This window comes from Oncorhynchus gorbuscha, linkage group LG04, assembly GCF_021184085.1.
Source record: "Oncorhynchus gorbuscha isolate QuinsamMale2020 ecotype Even-year linkage group LG04, OgorEven_v1.0, whole genome shotgun sequence".
In the NCBI taxonomy this organism is placed as follows: Eukaryota; Metazoa; Chordata; class Actinopteri; order Salmoniformes; family Salmonidae; genus Oncorhynchus; species Oncorhynchus gorbuscha.
Window position 1 is genome coordinate 84,770,797 of NC_060176.1, and position 20,507 is coordinate 84,791,303.

The following is a 20,507-nucleotide window of genomic DNA, read 5'->3' on the forward strand; positions in this document are numbered from 1 at the left end:
AGAGAGAGGTAAAGAAAGATTTTGTTCGGGCGCCAGGCAGGTATTAACCCTGCCGAAAGGAAAAGAGTAGAATTGTCATGTTTTGTCATAGATTGTCATGTCTTGTCCCTGTGCTTTCTCTTCTATTCGTTTCCCCCTGCTGGTCTTATTAGGTTCTTTCCCTCTCTCTCTCTCTATCGTTCCGTTCCTGCTTCCAGCTGTTCCTCATTCTCCTAACTACCTCGTTTACTCTTTCACACCTGTCCCCTATTTTGCCCTCTGATTAAGTCCCTATTTCTCTCTCTGTTTTCGCTTCTGTCCTTGTCGGAACCTTGTTTGCTGTGCTGTGTTCTTGTTCCGTCCTGTCGTGTTTTTGCCTTCATCAGATGCTGCGAGTGAGCAGGTGTGTCGGTCAGCTACGTCCTGCGCCTACCCGAAGCGACCTGCAGTCTGTGGCCGCTTCTCCTGTTATTCCCCTCTACAGACTAGAGGATTTCAGTTATTCCCCGTTTGGACATTTCCTGTTAAGGATTCAGGATTTGTCGTTTTCTGTTTGGACTTGAATAAACTCTGTTTCTGTTAAGTCGCTTTTGGGTCTTCACTCACCTACATAACAAGAATAGAGAGAGTACCACTACCAGACCCACACACATCAGCAGAAGAGACTGCCTAGAGTGTAGCCTGTTTACCAGATAGCCAGTGGAGAGAAAAGAGAATACACACCATATAAAACCCACATCACAGCACAGGGGTAACCCCAACAAGAATACCTCATACAATAATACTAATAAATGGCAGAGCAATTCAATTCAACAGCAACTTCATACAAGAACGAACCCAGTCATCAACAGAGGATTTGCAATAATCTGTATTATTTTCTAGTGGGTGAGTGCAGAGGGTATGAATGTGGGGGGTGTTCATCGACACAACAAAGGCCTTAAAAATGTCCACAGTCTTCTCGGCCACATGTCATTAGTACACCTCACCTCAATACAGTTCACATAACAATACACAACTTGCAAGCAACCTCCCTTTTAACTAAAATGTCCATCAAAATACTTCTGGCAGGGCAATAATAGTCCAGCTTTAATGAACTTCAATGGGAAGTGCATTTGAAAAATAGAGAGTCTGTTGCAGGGTAAAGCACTGGAACGAGAGGGAAGAGAGAGAGAAAAAGAGAAATCTTAGCTGTGGTCTTCAGGCCTGCCGGTGTACTGTCTGACTGTCCGATGGTTTGTTGGTTTGTATGTTAAAGCTTCGCAACAATGTTACTACTAATCCATGCGATCCATAACGGGCGATTACACCGATGATTGACTTAAATACTTTATAAACTACAAATGCTGAAAACAAACAAAACTTCTGCAGCACAGCACACACAATCAAACTGTCGCGCCACCCAAGAGCCCCTCCCCAAAGAGCTGAATGAGCTCTCTTTATTTCCTCCTTCCTTACTGCTCATGCGCTCTTAAAGTGGCACTGCACGGTGAAGGCTCCGTGCAGATTTCGCCACACCGTCTGCAACATTCCTCCATTGGAAGGCATGTGACCCCTACCTCCATTGCTTCAGGCTCTGATCCCGAACACTCGCAGAAGGAGGGAGAGAAGTGATGTCGAGGCCTACGCTCCCGGAGGAGGTTATCCAGATGGATGGCCATCGCAATGAGTGCATCCAGGGTGAGTTTGTCATCTCGGCAAGCCAGATTTGTCTGGTCCTCCACGCGCAGACCTCTTATAAATAACGTGCTGATTGCCTGCTCATTCCATCCACTGGAAGCTGCTACTGTCTGAAAGGTCTGATTCCCCTGCAGGGGCTGAGGACACTCACCTCCCTCTCTGCCATCCGCGGGATGATCGAAAATACATTTAAACAGAGCCATGAACCCCTCATAAGACTCAAGCTCCTCCTCTCCTCTCTCCCAGGTGGCTGTATCCCATTCCAATGCCAACACATTTAGCAGAGAAATCCCCGTGGCAACCTTAGACCTCTAGGTGGTGGTAGCTCCCATCTGGTGTGAAATAGAGGGAGCACTGAAGGAGGAAGCCATGGCATTTGAATGTTGTCCAGTCATATTTCTCCGGGAGGGATAGATGGGCATCGCTGACCTGAGGGGGTTGCTGAATGGGCTGGTGTGCTGACTCGTTGGGTAGACGGGCTCTAGACTATCCTCTGCTGTTGAGATGTTGTAGACTGCAGAGAACCTCTTCCATGGTCGTCCCCAGTTGAGCCTGCTGATCATGGTGTTGACGAAGAAGGTTACCTTGTTCATTGATCGTCTGGGAGACGTCCGGTTGTCCCGCTGCTTCCCTATTTTTAGTTGGTATTCTGAAATTATGGGGCGGTGAGTCGGAAGCAGGTGCAACGTTTTAATAAAACAATAAAACCAAGAACACGACACTAACATAAGGCAGGGTTCCAATACACAAGAACAATACCAACTGGTGTATTAACAACTGAGTGAACATGGGAGAGGGACAAAAAAGGGGAGGAAATGATGAAGGTAATGGAGTACAGGTATGAGTCATAATGATTCACAGGTGTGCGTACTGATGAATCCCAGGACCAGTGATTAGTACTCTGGTGACGTCGGACGCCAGAAGGGAGGAGCAGGAGCAGAAGTGACACATCCGATGAGTGAAGATGTCATTTGTAATTGTATTTGTATTTATTATGGTTCCCCATTAGTTCCTGCCAAGACAGCAGCTACTCTTCCTGGGGTCCAGCAAAATTAAGGCAGTTTATATAATTTTAAAAACATTGCAATACATTCACAGATTTCACAACACAATGTCTGCCCACAGGCCCCTACTCCACCACTACCACATACCTACAGGACTAAATCCATGTGTATGTGTGTGTATAGTGATTGACCACAAGTTCTCAATGAGATTAAGATCTGGGGAGTTTCCTGGCCATGGACCCAAAATATCGATATTTTGTTCCCCGAGCCACTTGGTTATCACTTTTGCATTATGGCAAGGTGCTCCATCATACTGGAAAAGGCATTGTTCATCCCCAAACTGTTCCTGGATGTTTGGGAGAAGTTGCTCTCGGAGGATGTGTTGGTACCATTCTTTATTCATGGCTGTGTTCTTAGGAAAAATTGTGAGTGAGCCCACTCCCTTGGCTGAGAAGCAACCCCAGAAATGAATGGTCTCAGGATGCTTTACAGTTGGCATGACACAGGACTGATGGTAGCGCTCACCTTGTCTTCTCCGGACAAGCTTTTTTTCCGGATGCCCCAAACAATCGGAAAGGGGATTCATCAGAGAAAATGACTTTACCCCAGTCCTAAGCAGTCCAATACCCTGTGAAGGTGGAAGATCGGTTAGGAAATCCACCGACGGGTTCGACCACGGCCGTTGTGGAACGGGTAAGGGTTGTAACTTACCTCTGGGCAGGTGTCTAGGAGCCTTGCACTAGACGCACACTGAGCAGAAGGAAACATAAACCCTCACATCCTTAGCTAAAGTGGGCCACCAGTACCTCTCATCAAGACAGCGCAGCGTCCAGCCGATCCCAGGATGACCAGAGGAGGGTGACATACAGACAGAATGTACAGACGCCCAGGTGGACACTGAAGGGGAGCGGGCTCTGCACGTGATGCCCGCTCAATGTCCGCATTCAGCTCCCACACTACCAGCGCCACCAAACTAGAGGCAGGGAGTATGGGAGTGGGATTCATGGACCGCTCCTATGTGTCATACAGCCGGGACAGTGCGTCTACCTTAACTTCTTGTTGACATGGTGCAGTATTTTCACGTCCAGATGAATTGCATGCCCAAATTCAACTGCATCCCCAGAAGATAAGATATGCATATCATTAGTAGATTTGGATAGAAAACACTCTGAAGTTTCTAAAACTGTTTGAATCATGTCTGTGAGTATAACAGAACTTATTTAGCAGGCGAAACCCCGAGGACAAACCATTCTGATTTTTTTTAGGTCACTCTCTTTTCAATGAATTTTCATTGGGAATCCAGATTTCTAAGGGACCTTCTTGCTATTTCTACCGCTTCCACTGGATGTCACCAGTCTTTAGAAATTGGTTGAGGTTTTTCCTTTGTGTAATGAAGAAGTACATCTTGAACGAGGGTAATTGAAGTGTACTGTTAGATAGAGGCACAAGACCAGAAGCATGCTAGTTTGTTTTCCTCCTATATTGAACACAGATCATCCCGTCTTCAATTGTATCGATTATTTACTTTACAAAATACCCAAAGTTGTTTTACAAAAGTAGTTTGAAATGTTTTGGCAAAGTTTACAGGTAACTTTTGAGATATTTTGTAGTTATGTTACGCAAGTTGGAACCAGTGTTTTTCTGCATCAAACGAGCCCAAAAATTGACATTTTGGATATATATATCGACGGAATTAATCGAACAAAAGGACCATTTGTGATGTTTATGGGACATATTGGAGTGCCTACCAAAGAAGCTCTTCAAAGGTAAGGCATGAATTATATATTTTTTCTGCGTTTTTTTGTCATGCCTGCAGGGTTGAAATCCGTACAGAGCCCGCTCCTCTTTAAATCTGCGTATTCCTTCAAAGCTCAGTTTTCCTGAGTCTGCACAACTCTGCCAGGACCTAGGATCAAGAGAGACGCTCAAGAGTTTTAGTACTATATCTCTTGACACAATGATGAAAATAATCATGGCCTCTAAACCTTCAAGCTGCATACTGGACCCTATTCCAACGAATCTTCCTGTGCTTGGCCCTCCTATGTTGAACATAATAAACAGCTCTCTATCCACCGGATGTGTACCAAACTCACTAAAAGTGGCAGTAATAAAGCCTCTCTTGAAAAAGCCAAACCTTGACCCAGAAAATATAAAAAACTATCGGCCTATATCGAATCTTCCATTCCTCTCAAAAATGTTAGAAAAGGCTGTTGCGCAGCAACTCACTGCCTTCCTGAAGACAAACAATGTATACGAAATGCTTCAGTCTGGTTTTAGACCCCATCATAGCACTGGGACTGCACTTGTGAAGTTGGTAAATTACCTTTTAATGGCATCAGACCGGGGCTCTGCATCTGTCCTCGTGCTCCTAGACCTTAGTGCTGCTTTTGATACCATCAATCACCACATTCTTTTGGAGAGACTGGAAACCCAAATTGGTCTACACGGACAAGTTCTGGCCTGGTTTAGATCGTATCTGTCGGAAAAAGATATCAGTTTGTCTCTGTGAATGGTTTGTCCTCTGAAAAATCAACTGTAAATATCGGTGTTCCTCAAGGTTCCGTTTTAGGACCACTATTGTTTTCACTATATATTTTACCTCTTGGGGATGTTATTCGAAAACATAATGTTAACTTTCACTGCTATGCGGATGACACACAGCTGTACATTTCAATGAAACATATGGTGAAGCCCCAAAATTGCCCTCGCTAGAAGCATGTGTTTCAGACATAAGGAAGTGGATGGCTGCAATCTTTCTACTTTTAAACTCAGAAAAAACAGTGATGCTTGTTCTAGGTCCCAAGAAACAAAGAGATCTTCTGTTGAATCTGATAATTAATCTTAATGATTGTACAGTCGTCTCAAATAAAATTGTGAAGGACCTCGGCGTTACTCTGGACCCTGATCTCTCTTTTGAATAACATATCAAGACCATTTCAAGGACAGCTTTTTTCCATCTACGTAACATTGCAAAAATCAGAAACTGTCTGTCCAAAAATGATGCAGAAAAATTAATCCATGCTTTTGTCACTTCTAGGTTAGACTACTGCAATGCTCTACTTTCCGGCTACCTGGATAAAGCACTAAATAAACTTCAGTTAGTGCTAAATATGGCTGCTAGAATCCTGACTAGAACCAAAAAATTTGATCATATTACTCCAGTGCTAGCCTCCCTACACTGGCTTCCTGTCAAAGCAAGGGCTGATTTCAAGGTTTTACTGCTAACCTACGAAGCATTACATGGGCTTGCTCCTATCTATCTCTCTGATTTGGTCCTGCCGTACATACCTACAAGTAACGCTACGGTCACAAGACGCAGGCCTCCTAATTGTCCCTAGAATTTCTAAGCAAACAGCTGGAGGCAAACAGCAAACAGCTATTTCTAAGCAAACAGCTGGTGGTGGTTGAAGATATCCCTCTAGTGGTGTGGGGGCTGTGCTTTGGCAAAGTGGGTGGGGTTATATCCTTCCTGTTTGGCCCTGTCTGGGGGTGTCCTCGGATGGGGCCACAGTGTCTCCTGACCCCTCCTGTCTCAGCCTCCAGTATTTATGCTGCCGTAGTTTATGTGTCGGGGTGCTAGGGTCAGTTTGTTATATCTGGAGTACTTCTCCTGTCCTATTCGGTGTCATGTGTGAATTTAAGTGTGCTCTCTCTCTTTCTCTCTTTCTTTCTCTCTCTCGGAGGACCTGAGCCCTCGGACCATGCCCCAGGACTACCTGACATGATGACTCCTTGCTGCTCCAGTTTCAACTGTTCTGCCTTAATGTTATTGGACCATGCTGGTCATTTATGAACATTTGAACATCTTGGCCATGTTCTGTTATAATCTCCACCCGGCACAGCCAGAAGAGGACTGGCCACCCCACATAGCCTTGTTCCTCTGTAGGTTTATTCCTAGGTTATGGCAATGTTACGTAGATGGAAAAAAGCAATCCTTGAAACAGTCTTGATATGTTCTTCAAAAGAGAGATTTCCCAATCATAATTTAGGTCACCCAGGATAATGACTTCTGATTTAGTAAAAGAAGACAACAAACTAGTTAAATTCTCGAGTGGATAGCTGATGGAGGATGGTAGACCCTTATAAAAGTTATGGATACATTTTTCCCCAGACAAAGGCTTAAATATAATAGCTCAACATTTTTGGGAAGGAAAATAGATTTCAGCAAAGAGACAGATAAATAATTTCTAATAAGAAAGGCCACTTGACCACCTCTACCATGTCTATCAGCTCTAAACACATTATATCCCTCTATATTAATATCAGAGTGCAGAATGTCCCCAGAGACAAAAGTTTCAGTCAACACCAGAATGTCCCCAGAGACAAAGGTGTCAGTCAACACCAGAATGTCCCCAGAGACAAAGGTGTCAGTCAACACCAGAATGCCCCCAGAGACAAAAGTTTCAGTCAACACCAGAATGTCCCCAGAGACTAAAGTTTCAGTCAACACCAGAATGTCCCCAGACACAAAAGTTTCAGTCAACACCAGAATGTCCCCAGAGACAAAAGTGTCAGTCAACGCCAGAATGTCCCCAGAGACAAAGGTGTCAGTCAACACCAGAATGCCCCCAGAGACAAAGGTTTCAGTCAACACCAGCATGTCTGAATGTTTCTGCCTAGCCCAGATCTTGATGTAATCCAATTGAGGAAGTGAGCTCCTAATGTTCAGATGCATCAACCCAACTCTTTTATGATTTTAAAAGTCACATTGAGTTTCAAACTCAAACAAGTTATGTTCAATAGGTGGTTGCAGGACCTGTTTGATGGTTGATATTGATATAGTTGGTATTGTCATGGAAATGTTCGCTCAATCATATTTCACAGACACCGGAACTTGTGAATTCAAATAGACTTTATTACAACGTAACAAGCCAAGCTGGTTCATGGACCAACTGACTTACCAGCCTTGGCACACACCTTTTATACAGTTTTCATCCTTACGTCCCACACATAGTAACTCCTCTTTAGGTTAATGATTCAACCCCTTTGGCATTTAGCCACCATTATCATTTTGCCCTGCACTTATTTTAGCTTGGTTTCCATTTTCTTATTTGTCCCAGACATTAGGGCATAGATTCTATTGGTGGCGTAACCATAGCAATGACACAAAAATAAACACATGTACACTCCTAATGCAGGTGCATGTCTAATGGTGCTTAAGTAATACAAACCTATGCTCCTAATGCACGTCTAATGAACCTCACGGGGCTAGGTAATTGCTTCCCTTAGCCTAATGACCTAGACACACATATAGAGTGCACTGATTCTGCTTACTGTATAATGTGCACATATGCACTGGAAAATTCCCAATAGTATGGCTATAAGATTGCATAGAACTGTCCCAATTAGTCTATCCCTATTAGTAATAGGGGAAAGAGTAGAAATTTGAATTACCATAGGCCTTGAGGCTGAAGACAATTTCAATATGAGGAACTCAGAGTAACCAATAATGGAATATTAGAAACGAACTTACATGGGCTTTGGTTGCTTTCGAGGGGGTATCTTTTTAGCTAACAATAGCAGATCTAAGAGTGGAATTCAAAGAATGGGTACAAGATTACAACTGACAACACCCCTGGCAGTATCGACAACAATACATTGATAACTCTTAGAATGGATGGGACGTATTACCTGAGCGATTCTTGGTCTATCTTTGAGTCAATAACTTAATGCGTCCTTGAAATGTGAAGAGAGGGTCCAGGGTCCTAGATGGTTTGGGTGCAGTCCATCATCTCTGTAGAGCATCTTTTCTTTCCAAAAAGTGTGGAAATTGTCAAAAGGCATGCCAACAGAGTGTCAGTAGTCTTTAAGCCATAAATGAAGTGCTAAGAGCCTGCTGAACATTTTGCAGTTGTGACCCACTGGGACAGAGATAGTCTGTTTTTTACTAGCCTATGATAGAACCCCCCTGAGCAGGACCCTCGGGAGAAAGGGTAGAGGATTTTTTTTTTTTTTTTTAGAGGATAAAGGAGCAAGAATCTCTGGAAGCAGGTGGGTGAAACAGTTGGTCAGCAGGACATATTAATGATGTCGGAGGAGATGGCTGCCGTTTTATGGGCTCCTAACCAATTGTGCTCTATTGTGCTTTTTTTCAAGTTGTTTGTAACTTATATTTGAAAAACACCTTGAGGTTTGATTATAAAAAACGTTTGCCATGTTTCTGTCGATATTATGAATCTAATTTGGAATATTTTTCGGCGTTGTCATGACCGCAATTTCTGAAGTATTTCAAAACGTGAAGAACAAACGGACATATTTCGGCTATAAAAAATAACCTTTATGGAACAAAATGAACATTTGCTGTCTAACTGGGAGTCTCGTGAGTGAAAACTTCCAAAGCTCATCAAAGGTAAACGATTTAATTTGATTGCTTTTCTGATTTTCGTGACCACAAATGCTTGTATTGCTTTGGCTGTAAAGCATATTTTCAAAATCTGAGATGACAGGGTGATTAACAAAAGGCTAAGCTGTGTTTCACTATATTTCACTTGTGATTTCATGAATATGAATATTTTCTAGTAAGATTGTTTGTCCGTTGTGTTATGCTAATTAGTGTAGTTGATGACAATTCCCCCGGATTCGGGAGGGCTAGTTCTAAGAATTAACAACTGTAATACCTTATGTTACACAAAGTCGTGGCTGAATGACAATATGGATAATCTTTTTTAGTGCACCAGCAAGACTGAACAGCTGCCCCGGTAAGACAAGTGGTGGTGGTCTTTGTCTATTTGTCAAAAACAGCTGGTGCGCAAAATCTAATATTAAGGGTAGAGTATCTCATGATAAGCTGTAGACCACACTATTTACCAAGAGAGTTTCATCTACATTTTTCACAGCTGTCTATTTACCACCACAAACCGATGCTATATAAGGCCATAAGCAAACAAGAAAATGCTCATTCAGAGGTGGTGCTCCTAGTGGCCGGGGACTTTAATGCAGGGAAACTTAAATCTGATTTACCTAATTTCATTTCATATGTGCAACCAGAGGGAAAAAAAATCTAGACCACCTATACTCCGCACTCAGATGATCATTATGGCCAAGCAGTTCTATTTTTGTTTCATCAGACCAGAGGATATTTCTCCAAAAAGTACGATCTTTGTCCCCATGTGCAGTTTCAAACTGTAGTCTGGCTTTTTTATGGTGGTTTCTTTTTAGGATCCATCCTCAAAGTGTTTTTAACATATGTATTCAATAATATATCCGTGGAGGCAGTTGGTTTCTCATAAGAAACTATTGGAAAAATGGCTACCTCAGTAGCCGGGAGACATCATGCGTCCACTCGCCCTATATTGTCTCTTACAGCCATTCTCCAATGGAAATGCCTAAAAAGACGTCACAATGCTGCAGACACCTTGGGGAAAACGTGGAAAACGTAAGCTGATTCCTAGCTAGCTCCTTCACAGCCATGTAAGGAGTCATTGGCATGAGGCTTTTTCAAAAAATGCGGCACTTTCTGATTGGATTTTTATCTGGGTTTCGCCTGTAACATCAGTTCTGTGGCACTCACAGACAATATCTTTGCAGTTTTGGAAACATCAGAGTGTTTTCTTTCCAAAGCTGTCAATTATATGCATAGTCGAGTATCTTTTCATGACAAAATATATTGTTTAAAACAGGAACGTTTTTCATCCCAAAATTTAAATAGCGCCCCCTATATCCAAGAAGATAATCTCTAGGAGACAGAAGGTGTCTCCTTCCTGAGCAGTATGACGGCTGCATGGCCCCATGGTGTTCATACTCGCGTACTATTGTTTGTACAGATGAATGTGGTACCGTCAGGTGTTTGGAAATGGCTCCCAAGGATGGACCAGACTTGCGGAGGTCTGCAATTTTTTTCTGAGATCTTGGATGATGTATTTTCATTTACCCATGATGTCAAGCAAAGAGGCACTGAGTTTGAAGGTAGGCCTTGAAATACATCCAGAGGTACACCTCCAATTGACTCAAATTATGTCAATTACTGGAGTTATAGTGTCCTATTACTGTAACTATAGTTATAGTGTTCTATTACTGTAACTATAGCGTTCTATTACTGTAACTCAACTATAGTGTTCTATTACTGTAACTATAGTGTTCTAGTACTGTAACTCAACTATAGTGTTCTATTACTGAAACTCAAACCTAGTGTTATATTACTGTAACTATAGTGTTCTATTACTGTCACTATAGTGTTCCATTACTGTAACTATAGTGTTCTTTTACTGTAACTATAGTGTTGTATTACTGTAACTATAGTGTTATATTACTGTAGCTAGAGTGTTCTATTACTGTAACTATAGTGTTCTATTACTGTAACTAAAGTGTTGTATTACTGTAACTATAGTGTTCTATTACTGTAACTATAGTGTTATATGGTCCTTCTGTAGCTCAGTTGGTAGAGCATGGCGCTTGTAACGCCAGGGTAGTGGGTTCGATTCCCGGGACCACCCATACGTAGAATGTATGCACACATGACTGTAAGTCGCTTTGGATAAAAGCGTCTGCTAAATGGCATATATTATATTATTATTATTATATTACTTTAACTATAGTGCTCTATTACTGTACCTATAGTGCTCTATTACTGTAAGTATAGTGTTCTATTACTGTAACTATAGTGTTATATTACTGTAACTCAACTATAGTGTTCTACTACTGTAACTATAGTGCTCTATTACTGTACCTATAGTGCTCTATTACATTTACATTTAAGTCATTTAGCAGACGCTCTTATCCAGAGCGACTTACAAATTGGACTATTCCCGGGACCACCCATACGTAGAATGTATGCACACATGACTGTAAGTCGCTTTGGATAAAAGCGTCTGCTAAATGGCATATATTATATTATTATTATTATATTACTTTAACTATAGTGTTCTATTACTGTAACTCAACTATAGTGTTCTATTACTGTAACTATAGTGTTCTATTACTGTAACAATAGTGTTCTATTACTGTAACTCAACTATAGTGTTCCATTACTGTAACTATAGTGTCCTATTAATTTAACTATAATGTTCTATTACTGTAACTCATCTATAGTGTTCTCTTACTGTAACTATAGTGTTCTATTACTGTAACTATAGTGTTCTATTACTGTAACTATAGTGTTCTAATACTGTAACTATAGTGTTCTATTACTGTAACTATAGTGTTTGATTACTGTAACTATAGTGTTATATTATTGTATCTATAGTGTTCTATTACTGTAACTATAGTGTTATTACTGTAACTCAACTATAGTTTTCTATTACTGTAAGTATACTGTTCTATTACTGTAACTATAGTGTTATATTACTGTAACTCAACTATAGTGTTCTATCACTGTAACTATAGTGCTCTATTACTGTAACTATAGTGCTCTAGTACTGTAACTATAGTGCTCTATTACTGTAACTATAGTGTTCTATTACTGTAACTATAGTGTTATATTACTGTAACTATAGTGTTCTATTACTGTAACTCAACTATAGTGTTGTATTACTGTAACTATAGTGTTATATTACTGTAACTATAGTGTTCTATTACTGTAACTCAACTATAGTGTTGTATTACTGTAACTATAGTGTTATATTACTGTAACTATAGTGTTCTATTACTGTAACTCAACTATAGTGTTATATTACTAACTATAGTGTTATATTACTGTAACTCAACTATAGTGTTATATTACGGTAACTATAGTGCTCTATCACTGTAAATATAGTGCTCTATTACTGTAACTATAGTGCTCTATTACTGTAACTATGGTGTTCCATTACTGTAACTATAGTGTTCTATTACTGTAACTATAGCGTTCTATTACTGTAACTATAGTTTTCTATTGCTGTAACTATAGTGTCCTATTACTGTAACTCAACTATAGTGTTCTATAACTGTAACTATAGTGTCCTATTACTGTAACTATAGTGTCCTATTAATTTAACTATAATGTTCTATTACTGTAACTCATCTATAGTGTTCTATTACTGTAACTATAGTGTTCTATTACTGGAGTTATAGTGTTCCATTACTGTAACTATAGTGTCCTATTAATTTAACTATAATGTTCTATTACTGTAACTCATCTATAGTGTTCTATTACTGTAACTATAGTGTTCTATTACTGTAACTATAGTGTTCTATTACTGTAACTATAGTGTTCTATTACTGTAACTATAGTGTTCTATTACTGTAACTATAGTGTTATATTAGTGTATCTATAGTGTTATATTATTGTATCTATAGTGTTCTATTACTGTAACTATAGTGTTCTATTGCGGTAACTATAGTGTTCTATTACTGTAACTATAGTCTTCTATTACTTTATCTATAGTGTTCTATTACTGTAACTCAACTATAGTGTTCTATTACTGTATCTATAGTGTTCTATTACTGTAACTCAACTATAGTGTTATATTACTAACTATAGTGTTATATTACTGTAACTCAACTATAGTGTTATATTACGGTAACTATAGTGCTCTATCACTGTAAATATAGTGCTCTATTACTGTAACTATAGTGCTCTATTACTGTAACTATGGTGTTCCATTACTGTAACTATAGTGTTCTATTACTGTAACTATAGTGTTCTATTACTGTAACTATAGTTTTCTATTGCTGTAACTATAGTGTCCTATTACTGTAACTCAACTATAGTGTTCTATAACTGTAACTATAGTGTCCTATTACTGTAACTATAGTGTCCTATTAATTTAACTATAATGTTCTATTACTGTAACTCATCTATAGTGTTCTATTACTGTAACTATAGTGTTCTATTACTGGAGTTATAGTGTTCCATTAGTGTAACTATAGTGTCCTATTAATTTAACTATAATGTTCTATTACTGTAACTCATCTATAGTGTTCTAATACTGTAACTATAGTGTTCTATTACTGTAACTATAGTGTTCTATTACTGTAACTATAGTGTTCTATTACTGTAACTATAGTGTTATATTACTGTATCTATAGTGTTATATTATTGTATCTATAGTGTTCTATTACTGTAACTATAGTGTTCTATTGCGGTAACTATAGTGTTCTATTACTGTAACTATAGTCTTCTATTACTTTATCTATAGTGTTCTATTACTGTAACTCAACTATAATGTTCTATTACTGTATCTATAGTGTTCTATTACTGTAACTCAACTATAGTGTTCTATTACTGTAACTCAACCATGCATATTGCTAATTATCTTAATGGATTTAGGTAAACATTTTTATAGGCTAAGGGTTTAGTCTTCTTACAAGTTGCATGTGATGCATTTATAATATACACATATCAAAAACTACTGCCCATTAACATGATTTTCATTTGACCGTGTATGATGATGATGACGATTATGATTGTTATTATTATTATGTTTTTTTATTCCAGGATGGAGAGGGAATTAATAACCCATCTGCGATGAAGAGGAAGGGTTCCCATGACCACCAGGCTGACGAGCACACCCAGACAGCAGAGAGGAGAAAGAAACACCTCTCAGACCATCACACACCCATGACCACCCTACAAACCAACCTCCTAACCACCCTAACCACCACAACTGCAGGACAGAGCACCACACCCAGCCTCAGTAGAAAGAGAATATCTCCAGCCTGGACAAAGATCACTGCCAGTTGAAGAGGAGCGGGATTAGGAGCACTACAGCCCCAAGACAGTCTCACAGAGACCATAACCACCATCACCATCACCATCACCACACCCCCCCACCACCCAAACCTCCTCAGAGCCAACCACCATCACCACACCAACCCCCCCACCACCACCACCCAAACCACCTCAGAACTAACCACCATCACCACACAACGCCCCCACCACCACCCAAACCACCTCAGAACCAACCACCATCACCACACCAACCCCAGACCCCCCCCCCTATAAATATGGAAGGCACAGGGATTACTATGTCCACCAGTCGTGTTTGTGTTTCATGTGTCTGGGTACAGTAGCTTATGTTGCTCCTGCTCCTGCTCCTGCTCCTGTTGCTATGCACTAACAGCAAGACAGAAACCTCTCAGTACACAATATCACCCTGGTATTACCAAAAACCTAATCATCTCCCTGATGCTAAACCAGGGGTGGGCAAACATTTTGGCTCGAGGGCCACATCACGATTTAGAAATTCAATGGAGGGCAGCACAGATTTATTTTTTTACCGATTTGTTCATCAAAATGAATTTGTGGGCCAGAAAAAATGCAGTTATTTGAAAATATATAGGTCCATTATAATTTCTACATAGTTTCAATCTAGTTTTTGACATTCAAGTGTAGTCTGGATTGTTTTTCTATATGTTTATTTTTAGCTCCCTTTTTCATGATTACGATCTTGTCTCATCGCTGCAACCCCCCAATGTGCTCAGGAGAGGCGAAGGTCGAGTCATGCGTCCTCCAAAACACGCTTCTTAACACCCGCTTGCTTAACCCGGAAGCCAGCTGCACCAATGTGACGGAGGAAACACTGTTCAACTGATGACAGAAGTAAGCCTGCAGGTGACCAGCCCACCACAGAGAGTCACTTGAGCGCAATGAGCCCCAGGCTGAAGTGACACAGCAACACTGTGATGCATTGCCTTAGATCTCTGCACCACTCTGGAGGTCCTGGACTGGTTTTCTATTCCAAAATAATAATTTCACACAAACCCTAGCTGGCTGCATTTAATCTGCCGGCAGGCCAGACGTGGAGCGAGGGCCATAGTTTGCCCGCCCCAGCCCTAAACCGTAACCCTAACCTTAACCCTACTGAAATTGTTCATATAGAACTGATCTTGTTCATGATTTAATTGATATGATTATCTCTTTAATTATAAAGGAACAATGCTATTTCATACCCCCTCCATTCTGAAAAGGCACTGAACATAACTTTACCATTAAAATATTTAAAATATAGTCTTCTTCATACCTTTATAATGAAGAGTTGTAGCATTCTGACTTGGTAATTAGCTTTGACTACTGGATCAGTTCTAGAGCTTTGACTACTGGATCAGTTCTAGAGCTTTGACTACTGAATCAGTTCCAGAGCTTTGACTACTGGATCAATTCTAGAGCTTTGTCATACAATATAGTTTGAATACACTTTCTATGCATTTGCAAACATTTAATTAATGCCCTTGCAGATGTGATGAGAAGAGAGTAGGCCTGTTCCAACATTAAATATGTGTTTATTTTATTATCAATTTCCTAGCCAGCAGCATACCACCCTGCATCTCACTGCTGGTGAGCCTCTGAGTCTAAGCAGAGTTGATCCTGGTCAGTCCCTGGAGGGAAGACCAGATGTTGCCTGAAGTGGTGTTGGAGAGCCAGTAGGAGGTACTCTTTCCTCTGTTTAAAAAATAATAAAAAAAATCAAATTCCCCAGGGCAGTGATGTTGTCCTGTGTAGGGTGCTGTTTTTCAGATGGGATGTTAAACATGTTTCCTTACTCTCTGTGGTACCCAAAGATCCCATAGCACTTATAGTAAGAGTAGGGGTGTTAACCCTGGTGTCTGCTCTCATACCATCATGGCCACCTAAACATCTCCAGCTTACAATTGGCTCATTTGTCCCTCTCTTCTCCCCTGTAACTATTCCCCAGGTTGGTGCTGTAAATGATCATGTGTTCTTAGTCAACTTACCTAATAAAAATAAAATGCTTATTTACCAACCTGAATGTGTGATTATTGCTTTAACATTGAAATCGCACTACAGCATGGATCATCAGCGCTACAGATCTAGCCCGAAGTCTAACCCGAACTCTGACCCTGACTCTGACCCTGATGAACTCAAATCAGTTCTATATCTTCTTGCCTAGTGTAATGCAATCAATTGAAATACATTGTTGCTCAGATCGACTACCTACCATGATGTCTGCACTGTGAATATTTCTCCCCCCAAAAAATATATCACATTTTGAAATGTGTGCTGTTCCTAGATGAAGTATGACCACAAGACCTTAGTATTACTTTCTGATACTGCATTTTTGCCTCAGGTCAGGAATAGAGAGTATTAAATGTGTCTCTTTGCTGTGGAAGGGTATGTCTGCTCTCTGGTGGATCTCAGCAGTACTCCTACTAAAACTGAGTACAGTTGTACATCCTCAGTGAGTAAAAATATGTAAAAAATATATATATGTTAACATTTCAGTGTTACGGATTCCCCTGCGTTGGGGAATGCAGAGAAATGAAGAGGAACAATGTTACACCAGGCGCCATCGGTGGTACCAGCCCCCAGATTCACTCAACTAATTTCAGCAGAGGCACCTCCAAGCCGTCGAGAGGGATGCAGCCAATCCTGATGCTCACAGGAAGGAGGATGAAAAGACCCTCTTTGCCAAGAGCCTGAAGAGGTTGCCTCAGCAAAGAAGCAGTCAAGGTTAAAATTCATCAGATGCTTTTCAATGCCGAGTTCAATGGTATGTTTTTTTCTCCACAACATAGGTAGTGTCAAGTATTGCGACAGTGAAGTAGGTCATTTTTACAGTATACTCATGTAGGCTAATTGATATTTCAGATCAAAGGATTAATATGAGGCAAATGTATAGCTGTTGTTTCTGAGTTAGAAAATATCCTAAAACAGTTTGCTTGTCTAAATATTTGCCTATATTCATAGAGTCATATTCATCTTTTGATCTGAAATAAAAATTCCATGAGTAAACAGGAAGAATTACCAACTTTACCACACTGTTCCAATATTTATACCACTAACTACACCCTACAAGCAGTATTTAGCTAACATAAACCTCTCCTTCTATGGTGTTATATTATGTAATGCTTGTATGTCTTCCCTTCCAGAGATGGAGTGAATTTAGCCGACCAGCTCACAGGAAGGACAGGAAGAGGAGAGTTGTTATTTTGACCTTCTCCAATGGGTTTTGATCGGGAGGTGAGGGGGGAGGATGCGAGAAAACAAGGAAATGCAACTGAGATTTTACAACTGTCCTTGTTAGCAGATTCTCAATACTTAGGATAGCATTCATTATTAGCTGTACATAGATTGCATGAAAATTGACTGAATTAAAACAGACACACTGGAAAATTCTGATGCGCTTGTTGTTCTTTTACAAGACTTAAGGTGAAATGTGTGTTTACCTGTATTGTGGCTAGACATGTATGTTCCAGACACACACACCTCTCTTCCACTCCTCTCTGTACCTCACATCTCCAGTGCCCTGCCGTCTCTCTCTTTATGGCCATGTCTGAAGTTCCCCCACTATGTCTAGGCTTTATGAGTAGTCCCTGTATCTGTCTGCAGTTGTGACAAAAATACATGCTCTTGTTGTTCTCCTACAGATTACAGGTTACACATAAATGTTTGTATTTTCACACACACACACACACACACACACACACACACACACACACACACACACACACACACACACACACACACACACACACACACACACACACACACACACACACACACACACACACACACACACACACACACACACACACACACACACACACACACAATTGTCTTTCAATTGTTTTTACATTTTTACAACACACATAGTTGCCATGTTCTTTCCTGTATTTGAATACCTATTAAATTATGTTTTCATAGTCAGTTGTTGACTATTACTAGCCTGTTCAACCTCTCTTTCGTGTTGTCTGAGATTCCCAAAGATTGGAAAGCAGCTGCGGTCATCCCCCTCTTCAAAGGGGGGGACACTCTTGACCCAAACTGCTACAGACCTATATCTATCCTACCATGCCTTTCTAAGGTCTTCGAAAGCCAAGTCAACAAACAGATTTACCGACCATTTTGAATCTAACCATACCTTCTCTGCTATGCAATCTGGTTTCAGAGCTGGTCATGGGTGCACCTCAGCCACGCTCAAGGTCCTAAACGATATCTTAACCGCCATCGATAAGAAACATTACTGTGCAGCCGTATTCATTGATCTGGCCAAGGCTTTCGATTCTGTCAACCACCACATCCTCATCGGCAGACTCGACAGCCTTGGTTTCTCAAATGATTGCCTCGCCTGGTTCACCAACTACTTCTCTGATAGAGTTCAGTGTGTCAAATCGGAGGGTCTGCTGTCCGAACCTCTGGCAGTCTCTATGGGGGTGCCACAGGGTTCAATTCTTGGACCGACTCTCTTCTCTGTATACATCAATGAGGTCGCTCTTGCTGCTGGTGAGTCCCTGATCCACCTCTACGCAGACGACACCATTCTGTATACTTCCGGCCCTTCTTTGGACACTGTGTTAACAACCCTCCAGGCAAGCTTCAATGCCATACAACTCTCCTTCCGTGGCCTCCAATTGCTCTTAAATACAAGTAAAACTAAATCCATGCTCTTCAACCGATCGCTACCTGCACCTACCCGCCTGTCCAACATCACTACTCTGGACGGCTCTGACTTAGAATACGACAACTACAAATACTTAGGTGTCTGGTTAGACTGTAAACTCTCCTTCCAGAACCATATCAAACATCTCCAATCCAAAGTTAAATCTAGAATTGGCTTCCTATTTCGCAACAAAGCATCCTTCACTCATCAGTTGGTAGAGCATGCCAAACAATACCACCCATTAGAATGTAAACATGACTGACCATCCTGCTAAATGGCATATATTATTATTATAAACAATCTGACCATCCTACCAATCCTCGACTTTGGCGATGTCATTTACAAAATAGCCTCCAATACCCTACTCAACAAATTGGATGCAGTCTATCACAGTGCAATCCGTTTTGTCACCAAAGCCCCATATACTACCCACCATTGCGACCTGTACGCTCTCGTTGGCTGGCCCTCGCTTCATACTCGTCGCCAAACCCACTGGCTCCATGTCATCTACAAGACCCTGCTAGGTAAAGTCCCCCCTTATCTCAGCTCGCTGGTCACCATAGCATCTCCCACCTGTAGCACACGCTCCAGCAGGTATATCTCTCTGGTCACCCCCAAAACCAATTCTTTCTTTGGCCGCCTCTCCTTCCAGTTCTCTGCTGCCAGTGACTGGAACGAACTGCAAAAATCTCTGAAACTGGAAACACTTATCTCCCTCACTAGCTTTAAGCACCAACTGTCAGAGCATCTTACAGATTACTGCACCTGTACATAGCCCACCTATAATTTAGCCCAAACAACTACCTCTTTCCCAACTGTATTTAATTTATTTATTTATTTTGCTCCTTTGCACCCCATTATTTTTATGTCTACTTTGCACATTCTTCCATTGCAAAACTACCATTCCAGTGTTTTACTTGCTATATTGTATTTACTTTGCCACCATGGCCTTTTTTGCCTTTACCTCCCTTCTCACCTCATTTGCTCACATTGTATATAGACTTGTTTATACTGTATTATTGACTGTATGTTTGTTTTACTCCATGTGTAACTCTGTGTCGTTGTATCTGTCGAACTGCTTTGCTTTATCTTGGCCAGGTCGCAATTGTAAATGAGAACTTGTTCTCAACTTGCCTACCTGGTTAAATAAAGGTGAAATAAAAAATAAAATAAAGGGGTGAGGGGTTATGTATGCACATGTTCACAAGAAAGGACAAGCAAAAGTTATATCGTCACTGATTTAGTGTTGCATTACAGTTTCTAGGAATATATTAATGTTAATGGGGATAATGTTCGAGTGCAACAACTAGCTCAACTACCGTTAGTTTTGTTGGGGGAAGAGTGCCTCTTTCAGGTGCAGACATCGTGAGTTTAAAAATGGTTTATTTTCTCACAGGTTTTCTGCACTGTCCTTTGTCTGGCAAAAATACTTGTATGGAGTCCAGACGGCAGCATTGACTTTTGCCTTGTATTTGTATCCATTCCATGCAGTCATTAAAAGAGAGACAACCGGTAGAATTGTGTCCAGAACCTTGTCTTCCACCTTACACCTTTCCAGAACACAATGCAGAAAGGTACCGGTACAGAACCT

At 40.7% G+C, this 20,507-nt stretch overlaps 1 protein-coding gene across 7 annotated transcripts in view; it reads left to right on the top strand.

Moving 5' to 3' along the window:
• Positions 1-16,475, top strand: part of cacnb2b (calcium channel, voltage-dependent, beta 2b) — a 140,718-nt gene extending 124,243 nt beyond the window's left edge. Inside the window, exon 13 of one of the 7 annotated variants that reach the window (XM_046348235.1) lies at positions 14,014-16,475. In XM_046348235.1, the coding sequence (XP_046204191.1) occupies positions 14,014-14,259 (246 nt within the window). In that variant the 3' untranslated portion in view covers positions 14,260-16,475. Of the gene's footprint in view, positions 1-365; positions 415-6,343; positions 6,386-14,013 lie in introns of those variants that run through there. The other 6 variants (XM_046348234.1, XM_046348237.1, XM_046348238.1 and 3 more) reach the window with 6 other exon arrangements.
• The last annotated feature ends 4,032 nt before the right edge of the window (positions 16,476-20,507 follow it).